The sequence below is a fragment of the Homalodisca vitripennis genome, chromosome X (assembly GCF_021130785.1).
Source record: "Homalodisca vitripennis isolate AUS2020 chromosome X, UT_GWSS_2.1, whole genome shotgun sequence".
Lineage (NCBI taxonomy): Eukaryota > Metazoa > Arthropoda > Insecta > Hemiptera > Cicadellidae > Homalodisca > Homalodisca vitripennis.
In genome coordinates, this window is record NC_060215.1 from 70,519,081 (window position 1) to 70,532,868 (window position 13,788).

Here is a 13,788-nt window from a genome sequence, read left to right on the forward strand (position 1 = left end):
AGTATTTATAAAGTAATTCTGTGAACTGAACAATCGCTAAATAGTTCTATATAATTAAAATATGTTATTTATATTTATTATAATTTAAGTATCCTTTTTAGGCCAGGTCCGATTATTTATGTGCTTCAATTAGTATGTTTATTAGCTTTACAATACAGTTGTTATATCTGTTCCTATTATAAATGTTGCAACCTCGACCGCATGTCACACTCTGGTTTATATACTAACTGCATTTGGAGCATCGTGTTTGACGGATTCATTATTAATACTAAATTTAGACCTCATGGCATTCTTTCTCCTTGAGCTTATTTTATCACTAAAATAAATGCGTACGTATTGTTACCAACGTATGTTTTAGTTGGTATTTAACTTAGTATTGATGGCAATGAAGAATAACTAGTTTAAAAATCATTAACATTAAAAGTACAGCCAAATACAAGCTCACATGACTTGATAAACCTCTTAGACGAAAGGTTTATCTCGAATTTCTTAGACCGTTATTTTTCGATAATGCTTCAGAACCACTAAGTGACATCAGAAATGTATTGATTTCGTTATATTTTATTTAAAAATACTATTTCAGATAATGGAGGGTGAAAATATGGTTGATTGATATACAGTAATTGATAATTACGGTATATGGAAAAAACAACAATGAAATAGGAACAATAATAATTCATTCAAAATCGCATAGAATGTATTTAAAATTAAAATGTAGTTAGGCCAAGTACGACACAAATCAATGAGGCCAGAAATAAATCCAAAAAGTTGTGGAAAGTAATAAATCGTCATAAAAAAAGCAAAAATAAATATCAAGGTTTTAAGTTTAAATTAAAATCCGAAAAAATTGTAATAACAAAAGATTTTTTAAAAGCTCAATGTACATTCAATAAATTATGAAGTCTATCATAGGTATTAGTAATGCCCAGAGTATCAAACATCAAGTCGCTCTTTAAAAAAGGAGCCATATCCTGAAATCCCGGAATTGTTTGCTGAAACCTCGGTCGCCCTCATACTGTGCCGCTGAGTTAATGGAAGTCTGTCTCCTACTATCTGTCAATTCTTCTGTTCCTCATCCTCTTCGCTTACGACCTAGCTTTACGGTCATATATCAGCTAGTTGATATATGACCGAACATCAGGTCATAAAACCTGGAGCTAGTTCTTGCCAAGTGTGAAAATATCCCATCCTATTTTGTTAGTATTAAGTTATATAATATCTATTTCGACCGTGTTTATATTTTTGGGAGGCTTTGAATCAAAATTTTAAGTTTCTTTTTACCATGAGTTTCATGTTTTGTATTCTGTCAGGATAACACTGTATGGAACTTCTTAATTTGTAAATTTACTCCCTAGTCATGTATACAGTAAATTGGTGGAATTGAAATTTAATTGTGTAAAAAACCTCTAAGAGCTTTTCAATAAAAATAGACATCAAAAGCACAGGATCGTGTTTGTATGAAATATTGTATTTTTATACGTACTGCTTTTGTACAAAACCTCAATATTGTTAAAACTTCATAATAATATAAGAATAAATATACTTTTAGTATTAAAAATATAATAAAAAACTCGGGACATTTTAAATATGTTAACTTGTATGAAAGCCATAAAAAATTCATTGTTATATAGATGATGGGTAGATAGCGGTTTACCAAGTTTTATCTTTCTGTCATTCCTCGTCCTGTAATTGAGAGATTGATGAAAAACATCAATATTGCCATGGCTGAAAGGTCATCAGAAAACGTGTATGCTATTAGTATAAGGAGTTTTAATGTGATTTTACTACGTTATGAGCGTAGCTTTTCGCTTATAAAACTTCAAGGTCAATAAAAAAAAGTTATTGTTTGTCTTTATAATTTATGAAAAATTTATTCTCAGTCGAGAATTAGTTTAAAGACGAGGTGTAATAGAGGCTATGGGGGAGTTTACCTTAATCGAGTTGTAATCGTTACTTCCTTATAACGACTGCTATCTCTTGAGAGTTGGAAACTTAACTGCTATTTTTATAACGGCTAAGTTACATCTGTAGAACTGGCATCTTAACTGCCATTTTTATGATGTCGAGGTTCGTGTTTTTCTGTACTGTAACAGTTGTTGATGTTTTCATGTTCCGAGACGGAATGTAACATTAACAACTAATGATACAAAGTTAAATTGAATCTATGATAAAGAATAGTACTTTAGAATAAAAATTGGCGATTTGTAATTTGATTAGATATGGTTCTGTTCAGTGTATGCTTATCTTTCGATACTGCTAATCTAAAATTGAACTAATTTAAGACAATCGAACAGTACTTTCAAAATGTTAATATTTTAAAAATTAGATTGGTAAATTTAACAGAAAATATCTGCTTTAGAAAATGTTATGCTGTATATAAAGTCAAGCTTATACAAGGTTTAAATGATAGGATGGATGAATACTGAATATATTAAGTAAACAGTAACAATCGAGTAAAGCAGGTACTTGAGTAGTACTAGTTCTTTATCGATAAACAAAACTTTTTATTCAGTGTTCGATTAATTAAAGAACATTGAAAGTAATCACGATGAAATTGTTGGCGTTAATTCACTACAATGATTACTGTAGATACTTAATAATGCTTAAAATTACATAATGTATATGTTAATTGCAACATCCTGGGACAAATTACACAACCAATCTGAAATGTGAAAATCATCCTATTACTGAATTGAGTGTTTCATATACATTTCACCTCATCAATTGAATAAGGTTTCACCTTATGAATGCTCGCTCCGATTACTCCGCTGCATTGCTGTGTAAATGGAAACTTATAAGGTACTATAGCAACTTTTAATGCATAAATCTTCTTTTATACTCTACAATCTCAAAGAATATAGTTTATTTGGAATTCACTCAACTTGACTATAATGTTTTGTGAATAAACTTATTAGTAAAAGGTTTAAAGGTTAGTTTAATAAATATGGCATGTTCGCTCGTTAATGAAAGGAAACATTTCTCTCTGGGATTCACTTCATTTTTTCTCAAAATACATTTCGGTGAGCAATAAACATTGCACACCGAAACATTGCTAGCCGGTACGATTGGTCATACTTATTAGATGAAAAGTGTTAGACGCATAAATAAACTCTTAGACCACAGCCGCATCTGTATATTATGTTTCCAGCGATGAAATAAAATAAGACTATTGATCTTGTCAGGTATGAAACAGTGTACCCAGCTCCACCCAGTAGTGGGTAGAATTCTCTTTAAATACAAAATGTTTAGTTTTGTGACATTTTTGTTCTGCGTGTACAAAATAAAACTGAAACAGAGTTATTTATTGTTTAGGAAAAAATTTGTGTTTGACACAAAAATCGGAAAATCATTACAGAGTCCCAAAAATAAAATAAACTAGCATTAATTGTATGGAAGTAATTTGAAACAAGACCACATTTTTATAAGCCTTAGGAGTTTTAAAAAGAATTCACCAATCTAAAAAATGGAAAACCGCGAAATATATATATATATTCTATATACAGTGAAAATTATATAACAAAAATCAGTAGGGGTACTGCGGAAAGTGTAACCAAGCCTTTCACTTTATAGACCCAAAGAGATCATTTATATACCCAATCCAAACGAAAATCAGTATTAAACATGATAGAATATTCGTTACCAGGTAAAATTAGGACTAAGAAACCTTTTCAGAAACATGAAGACTAACTAACACCTTGATGACTTCTGAACCACCACCAATGGCGTGGCAGATGACCTGCTTGCGTGAACATAACTGTAGCCACCTGTTTATTGCTGACTTACCAACTGATCATGAAGATATACAAGAGCCGTTTTAAGTAAACCAATAAGAATTAAAAATGATTTACAAACAACGTATTCTTAGTAATCCGACTCCATCCATGCGACAAAATAGTCAATTGCATTAATCAACCGACTCTAGCAAAACACATAAAGTATATCATTGTTTAAAAATGTACATGTATCTTAAACAAATTGATTGCAATCTTTGCAAACTTAATTTTCGTGGTTGACTCACATTCATTGGAACAGTCAATTTAATTGACAGCTGTAACTCCAAGTCTCAACAGTCGAGAAATGTTGTAACTAGTTGGATGGTAACGTCTGAAAAAGATTGTCATGGACCGAGTCTCCAGCGAGATGGACATTGCAATGGTATCAAGGAACACAGGGCAACCAATGGAGCCATTAACCTGCCTATGGAGCAGGTCACTACGTTGCCACCTTGTATGCAGTGGAGTAATACCATGCTGATTCTCCACAAAGCGAACAGGGGTATTGCAGAAGGTGTAACCAAGCCGATGGCTCAGTATCCTGATAGAGGGGTTCTGGGTTTGCTGTAGAAGGCCGAGTAGTTTGCTGTAGTTGGGCTGGTAAGGGGAGCAGATAACTGACCCTATCTTGCTTAATTTACCGTCTGTGTGCCTATTTTTGCTTTTCTTAGAAAAAATATCTTTAAAGAAAATACAGTTCAAACTTTGCAAAATGTGTAATCTAATTAAGATCTGTTTCAAAAATTTCAGATAACTATCATGTCAGGTTTTAAAATGCCACACACTTTACAAACTACAATAGCTCGAAAACGGGGGAGCTTATAAAATATTTATATGGATACTGATATATGGATTACTTTTATATGAACGTTGTGATACCAATTCTATTTCGATACGACAGTAACACTGGAATTGTATAGGTTTGTAATTGTTAAGCGCCATCCCTCACTTAAATGCACTAATCAGGCTGTTATTGTTGTTTAACTGCTGATTAATAATGAACTGATTGTTGCAAGTAACAGCTAAAATTACTTGCCCGTTGTTGACAATGTGTACACATTTTTGGATGCAGTATGTGTTATTTTGTCGGATTCATCCTTAAATTTGGTTTATTTATTAGTTATAACCATATATAGGTTATAACATAGAATTAGTCGATTTACATAGTTTCATTATTGTATATTTTTCTTACTCCTAATGACATTATTTACTAAATTCTGTCAAGAACCAGCTATAAACTAGTAATAGCTGAAATAATATTAAACTGAAAGTTTAAGTTATGAATAGTTGATATTTTCTTTAGTAAATTGAATCATTTAATGCATAAAATATAACAATAAAATAGTTTAAAATAATTATTGTAAGATTAATAACTGGTATTTGTTTATAATACAGAAACAAATAAAACAAGATTTGAAGTTCAATTCAGCGATCACATGTATTGCATCCAAGAAAAAGTATTAAAAATTGTACAAAAAATACAAATATGAGTAAGTAATTATAGTGGTTAGTTGATTACAATCAGTTGATTAGTAGATAGTAATTGGTGAACAGCCTGCATTTTTAATAACCCGTTTTAAGTTTTTATCCACTTATATTCACCTGTTAACCATGTCGGTCGATACAATTTCCTTAAATATAAAAAAATAAAAGAATTAGTTTCTTATCTATCAACCGGTTCGAATACAAAACAAGTATTTGCTTAGATTCTAAGGTATCAAATAGCATCTAGTTATATTATAAAACATCATTTTCTATTGTGTGTATATGTTCTAATACGTTGATTCGAACTAACCTACCTTTTCATGTACCTTATCTATCTACTGATCTGCATGTCCCATAAATCACCATTCCAATAAAGGGAATAAATCTAAATTCCATATTTCCTGTCCTCATATAATAACAGTTCTAAGTTTAAGTTTTTAAGAACGCTAACAACTTTCTTCATTTGTTAACAAACAAATATAACTGTATTTTTCTGGACATTAGCCATCGTTTATTGATTAAATAGCCAGTAATGTTACGTTTCGAGATTTGCAATCTGATCTCTTCCTCAGGTAAACAGGTTTCTTAACTACAGTCTAGGTTAAAATAAAAAAATTATACTAAAGCGTTGTGAAATGGATAAGTCAGGAATCACAACAACCATTTTGTATGTCAACTCCAAGACCACTAACTCTAAAAATGCACTTAATATAAAGGAAATACAACATTAATTTTTAAACTGAGCTACACAGTACAAGTCACAATAGTTCTGCTGTCACAGGCGAACCACATATAACCACGAAGTGTTACTGGTTTTGTATCACTGAAAGGAGGCAAATGTTCGGAAAATCCTGTTTTCTTCACTATTCTTCCATAATCCAAAACAAAATTCAAACAAAGAAACAAATCTAGGTGTTTCATCTCCGTCGAAAAAAGGGTGAAAGCTGAAATCGATAATTTACGAACCAACGAAATAATAAATGATACCTCATAACAGAGCACAATCTTTCTTCCATTCCTTAGTTCAAAATGTCCAATAAAGTTTTTGGCTATTTCTATCACAGTAAATAAATATATTTCCAGTAGACTTTCCACTGTTCTTTATTAGGCAAACACTAACAAACTAATCTCTCGCCAATTTCAAGGATGTTATTGGGACTAAACTAGCATTACAAGAAGCTTTTCATGGCAGAATCTACAGACATTGGTAAAAAATGACTGCGCCTACAATGTTATATCGTACCATTCAAAGCTGTGTTAGGAATAAACCAGCTTTCCGGAAAACTCAGTTTTATTAGCCAAAAGGCACACCGGCTTCACCAGCAACTCTGTTGCACCAATTTTAAGGATGGATCTGGGAAACATCTACAATGAAAACTATCTTGGCTGTCCCGGATGTATTATTAAATACACCGGGTTGAACCGTTATAGTAAAATTTTACATAATATTTGAGGACAAAACGATGGTTTTGTTAACAGTTCTATCTATCTAATCCTATTCACAGATTGGAATACACAGGCTCTCTCGGTAACCCGAGTACATTGGCTTGGATTTGGAAAATACCAGCATTGAAAATACCGCGGCATTGCCGACAACCTTGTATCTTCATCCGCAAGGTGCTACTGGAATAACCATGCTTTGCTAGAAACACTATAATGTACCACCTGTGATTTGATTGAAATAATATTTGTTGTTGCAAAAAATCTTGATGCTGTTAAAATTATTTTGAATATTTACTATACTTTATCTTTATTTCAATTTCAATGAAAATAGATACGGAATTGTAATAATTATAAGTGTTACTTTTCTATTCAAAAATTTTTATAGAATAAACCTTTAGGATGCATGAATAATGGGGTTTTACTTTGGTTTTGTTAGTACTTTAGTTAGTTTCTATTCAAGTTTATTGGTTTTTAATATATTCCTGTTTTAGTTATGAGGAAATTTCACAATTACATTTTTGCTTTCAGACAGTTGGTGATGCAGACTATTTATGTAGTTTCTGTGATGAACATTATTATTTCTCCTTCCACCTTTCTTTCACCTTTGATAAAGCCTGAAGATAACTTAACAAATATTTATTGCCAAGTGTATTAATGGCAGAACTATATTTTACCAATGCATTGCTCTTTCGTACAAACTTTATGCAATAATTAGATGCTTAAATAAATTAGGATTCAATAGCAATGTTCACATATTTAAGTCTAATCTCAAGGCAGAATACAGTAGTGTTCATAAGAATTTTAACACTAGTTTATTTCAAGAAGAGTGAAAAAGTTCTAGTGTGGAACATAAAATATTGGGAGGTAAATAAACGTTTTCTGTATTTATAAAAACACGTTAAACAAATAATTATAGGATAATTATAGTAATACATAATTGTAATGTACTTTTTCCATTTTTTCCGATACTATAGTACCGTAAATTCAACAATTTTAAGGTATGGTTTTGAAAGAAAATATGAACGTCGAAGATATGTTATAGCATTGTGGTCATAAAACCTTTTTTCACTGTTTCCAAATCTCACTTGATTTGAAACTATTATATAATCACGTTATTTTTAAAATTTCTTGAAAAAAGTGCTTTATATTAGTTAACCTTTACTTACGTCACTTTTAAAGCCGTATTTTTCATTTACTAGTGAACGGAAGGAATAGGAAATAGGTCTAATGGACTGAATGGTTAGTTCCCAAACCCTCAAATTCAAATCTTGAATCTGTCCGTTCAAAGCGTGTAATACATCCGTGATTATAAAAATGACATTTTTATTACAGCTGCGTATATTTTAGTCGTATAATAGATACTTTTTTTAGATTTTAATCACAGCTGCCCCATACACTCAGACTGCTTTGTATTTGAAAGTAACACGTGTTACAAAACGTACAAAAAATAACCGATTCTAAATGTGCCACTTTATATCAAAATATACTTTACTTTTACTCCATTCAAGTGCTCGAGGTAGTAGTGATTAATTCCATGATATTGCCTCTAATAGAAAAGACGTGGTACACATACAACCTACGATTTTTGATAAACACTGGGCATTAATAAGTACACATTACAACAAAAAATAATAACATTAGTGATTTGAGATAGCTACAATCAATATTTTACATACATACATAAATAATATGCAGTATGTAAATTTTTCATTTTTGTAAATTTCTGAAACAATAAAACGGTGAAGTATAAACATTAGTATTACACTGATACTTACCGGAGAGCGAGCAGATGAGCTCATCAGATAAAGCCCTACTCCCCTGCCCTCTGCAACATTCGACATAACAATATTATATTATGCACGGGCCGATTCACTTAAACTTTAGTAAACATTTATTTTGATATCTTAGGTGTATTATATTATATTAGTATTTATTCGCAGCTTGCAAGCAATTTCACATTGGACAGCATGTACGTCATAAACACATCTTTTTTAAATAGCATAATAAACACTCCTGGCATAATAAACACACAAAAAATATATAATTTGTTGGTGTAAAAATTCTACTTCACCCATTGTAACTTCGATCGGCGGTATTTGTATTTGACCGCCGTAGTAGTAATTGTATTGTTGTGCCGATCAATAAAATATGTACATAGATAGGGCAGGGAAGTCTTCTTTGGCGAAAGAGTGACCACTCCAGGCTGTTGAAGTCGACTTACCACCCAAGCTATTTACGGAGCTAGTAGTCTGTTGTGAGTCATAATTAAATACACATATGTGTCACATTTCACCTTTTTAGAACAAATAGAAGTTGAAAAACAAAAATATACTTCTTAAGGAATTGCAACCCTATTTAAACCTCTATTTGTTCGTTGATTTTCAAGAATATGATTTTGATTTTTATTGAAAGGGATGAGGCACGTATGTGCCAAATATAATCTTTTTGGGACATTGCAAAGATGGAAAAGCAATTTTTTCCTTTTTATCTTGAGCATGAGGCAAATGCGTGTCAATTTCGTCGTTGTAGGACATCTGGATGTAAAAGAACAAATTATAGTTTTATGGAATTGTAAGCCTATTGAGAACTCTATGGGTGGTTTCCTCCACTAAGATACTTTTGTATTTATTTAAGTAATGAGGCACATGTGTGTGAAATTTAATCTGTCTAGGCCGTTGGAAAGTTGGAAAAATATAGTTCTTCAAGGGGTTGTAATTATATTTCATTCTCAATGGTTGGTTGAACTGCACATATAATCTTTGTCTTTTCGTTAGACACATTTGTGTAAAAATTTTTCATTATAAGACGTCCGGAAGTTAAAGAACATAAAATATAGTTCTTCTAGGGTCCCAACCCTATCTCAATCTCATCTTCTTTGGACATGGGAATATTGAAAAACTAAAATTTAGTTCATTTAGGGGTTGCAACCCCATTTTGCCCTCTATGGATATTTTATCATCATGACAATTCTTTAATTTTTCTATTCAAGTCATGAGGCATAAGAGTGCCGAATTACAGTTTTCTGCATTAACGGAAAAATGGAGAATTAATTATGAATGTGTGAGTGAAGGCATTGCATTTTGTATACAGAGATAAGCTTTAAACTAAAAAAAAGAGCTTAAAAGCTTTAAAAATGAGCGATTACCACATTTACCGAGTATTTCAATATACATAGAATATGAATGTTGAGTTTAGCTTCAATTCACCTTTTGCTTGGTACAGCGACTGAAATCTGACGCTGTCCAGACTTGATTCTAGACTCTAAAGTCATAGCCAAGTTATATATAAATATATATATATATATATATATACATATATATATATATATATATATATATATTATATATATATATATATATATATATATATATATATATATATATAACATTGTGATTAAGGCTCACAGTTTAAAAAGTATTTCACTAACCAAAATATTTTCAAATTTCATGTTATATATTATATTATATTCACATTGAAGCTTATCATAAATATAAAACTCTCTGGGTTATTCACGTGTTTGAAGGTAATAGTTCAAACATTTTTCAAGTTGTGTCTTGTTCGTAAAATTAAAAAAAATTTGTGCTAACGACAGCTGTAATCTCAATCAATAACCTAAAATCATACAAAATAACAATAATGAAATTCAAAATTCTTTTATTAAAGAGGTAGAGTTGAGGCTATCAAGCTCTTTCTACGACTCAACCACAGTAATTGTTTGAAAAAATAAAACACAATACTGTTATTACTATTATTTATTCTTTTTACTTTTAAACGTATGATAGTAACGAAAAATAACAAAAACCTCTGTTCCTTTAGTAATAACATGTGCCTAGAGTATATTTTTATGAGTTTTAAAGATAGGTATTTCTGAAATTTCGTGTATTCATTTGCAAGCCTCCACCAAAGACCTAACTTCATAATACGTCAGAGCAGATTACTGTTGGATAATGTTTATTCGCATACTCCACCAGTTACAGGAGCTCGTTGATTACGACTGTGTATAGCTATTAGTGTATACCATCTACTACCTTTTTGCCTATATAAATTCGGCATAAATAATAGTATCATATTAATTGTAACAATGAAAAAGCAAACTTTTTGGGTTCTTTTGGAGGATCTCAATAAGAACTACTTCACCTCAATCTAAACCATCAAGACACCAACAACAGTACACAGTCGTCCATCTTCACCTGTAAGTTGACTTTTAACAAAATAAATTTGCTTGTATATTTATATACAATCAAAGAACGAACAAGTTCTACTTCAATATAAAGGAAAGGGAATTAATTAGTCCAGATAGAAGTTGGAATTATAAACAAAAAATGCTTCGGATTTAAAATGGGAGTACTGAATCTAAGGAGACAAATCAACTCACGATATGGATGCAGGTTCTGAGAAGGAAGCCCAGTGCAATACCGTCAGGTCAGGAACAAAGGTAATCGTTGTTCGTAAGGATTATATATGGCATATTCTGTTCTTATGAAGATAGTCAGATTCAAATAGTCTATAATTATTAGGAGAATCTATTCTACGTTTTAGATTAAATAATATTATACTGGGAAAACAGCAGTTAACCAATCCATATATTGAGGTCTGAAGTTGAAAATCATTAGGAAGTTATATTTGATAAGGTCAATTCTCCCGAACAGTATTTCACAATAAGTGTGGAGGACAGATGAACTGAAGAAGAGAAGTGATTACAAGTGACAAAAAGTTTGTGTGGCCTCCAACTAAGTGAACCCCAACACAGACTCTTCCAGAGAAAACTTCCGATCAGATCTCCTGAATCAAAATAAATGTTTGGTGACAGTGAGCAAGATATACCTCTCCCCTCCCTTTCCATGTAGTTCTAACTATCATATTGAATATCAGCTTTGGAAACAAGGAAATTATAAGACATAGAGCGATACAGCGACATATTTAGAAGACATCCATTTCAAGATCAGAGCGAGAGAGTTAGTACTTGTGCTTGTCAAAGATGGAATGATTTCATCGGATATAGAATAGGAAACTGTTTAAATCACCGTTTACTAATGACTGTAGCTTCATCAGATGATTCTAAATACCAATGGACATACTTTGCCTCGTGACTTCTCTACGTTAATCAAAGTAAAACTGTACTACAGATGATTAAAAAAATTCAAGCTGCTGAACTTAGCCTGATTACCACACCTTCTCATACGCTAAATCATCTGATGATAACATTCCTAATCTCCTCATCTCCTAGTGACATTATAATTAAATCCGGATGTGAGCATTTTCCTTTGTTAATGATATTAACTCTTTATCTTTCTATCTATGCATCAACATTATAAAGGAAATACTTTTAAGAGATTGCTTTATGGCTTGCCTTTAATCTGAAGAATAGAACACCCTCCCCGACGACAAAGCAAACAAGTTTAAATACAATTTTTAAACATTTAAATAGCATGGGGTATCACGAGCTCTTTGGTTTTAGTAATGCTATTAAAGCCATCACCAATTTAGGAAGTACCCCAATATCTTTCTAAGTGGACTAGGACTGAATATAAAAATTAGTCTAGTACTATTATAAGACACCGAAAATGACTCAGAGTGCCAATATCGTTTTATCAAACCAACAGTCACAAGCACTAGTAACATAATTAAATTAATATATCAGAATGCATAGATTACTATAATAATGTCACCATGATATTGACAGACTCAGAAAGTCTGTCTTCATGGTGACTCTCATGAATCAATTCTTGGGATTCTACTTTTTTTGCTTACTTCAGCAAGTTCAAGCTCATACATAAATTTAGATCTGGTTAAATACACTGATAACTTGATTCTGTTTAAAAACAATACCATCTGTTTCTTTGAAATCATCTCATTCTTTAAATAGCAATTATGCATCTAGTATTTTCTGGGGCACGCTTACAAGAAAATGTAAGAAATCAAAGTCCTAATTGTCATCAACGGCAAAAGATTGAACACCCCTATATGTTTTTTTACATGAAGTCTTTCTAGCATTACCTTAAACCTACTAAGTACCTTGATATGTATATTGAAAGACTGAACTTTGACAGTCACGTTGATCTTGTTCTACTCAGGCATTCCGAATTAAGGTTAATGACTTCTGAGTACTTACCAACACAGGTCAAATTAACTAGTGTATTTATGAAAATATAAATTTATAATTCATGGATTATAAATTAATTCAACCTATATGGGTTAATAATTTTAAAGGCCCTGTAATTATTTTCAGATTATGACAAACGAGCGTCATTTCTGATTATAACAACATAAATTTTCCAGTACACTGGGCCGACACTTGTGGCCCAACTATCAGTAACAATGGATGGTAATAAATTAATCGTAATCTTCTTATTAAATAAGACCAATATTAACTCACGCGACGTGATAAGACCACACATACCCCAAGGTCACATGAATTATAGAGGAGCCAGAAGCGGACGGCACACGCCTTTTTGGTTTCAACCCTCGCCCCGATAGTTCGAAAGTCATGATAATTTGAACTAGAGATATAACCTTCAAAATTTTAGTAATTTAGTAATCTCCTTGTTATACAATCATAAATTTAATTGTTCAAATTTTAGTCTACTATCTTGCTAAAAGTCTTTATATCAATTTAATGTAATTTATTACTTAAAATATGAATAAAATTAAACCTGTTTTGTTGCTTTTTTCAATTTATATATGTTTTTCAAAATATGGTTCAGAGCAAATACGGTAGTGTATGTATAATAATAATATATCAAATATTTGCCTCATTTTTCGACTAATAAACCAATTAGCCATTTAACCACCTTAGCTTGAGAATTCTACCATTAAGACATCTTTTTGTTTTTAAAGTTATGGCAGCATTTTACAAGCAGAGTTGTAATTTCCCAAAAAAATTTTAATATGTTTAGAAATAAATTAAGAAGTAGGAAAAATATTTATGTCCCTAGACCATTCATAACCTTTTATAAAAAAAATTATATGTTTATTGCACCAAAAAATGTACAACTTGCTACCATATGATTTAAAAAGTGTAAAAAGTTTTAAAAAATTTAAGAAGGGCATTTTAAAATGGCTGTTTACCATAAGCAACATAGAAGAT

General features: G+C 31.3%; 1 protein-coding gene across 1 annotated transcript in view; it reads right to left on the reverse strand.

Annotated features, from left to right (window-relative positions):
* Positions 1-13,788, reverse strand: part of LOC124369165 — a 131,593-nt gene that overhangs the window by 94,246 nt on the left and 23,559 nt on the right. Inside the window, exon 2 of the mRNA XM_046826959.1 lies at positions 8,477-8,526. Coding sequence (XP_046682915.1) covers positions 8,477-8,500 — 24 coding nt within the window. The 5' untranslated portion in view covers positions 8,501-8,526. The remainder of the gene's footprint in view (positions 1-8,476; positions 8,527-13,788) is intronic.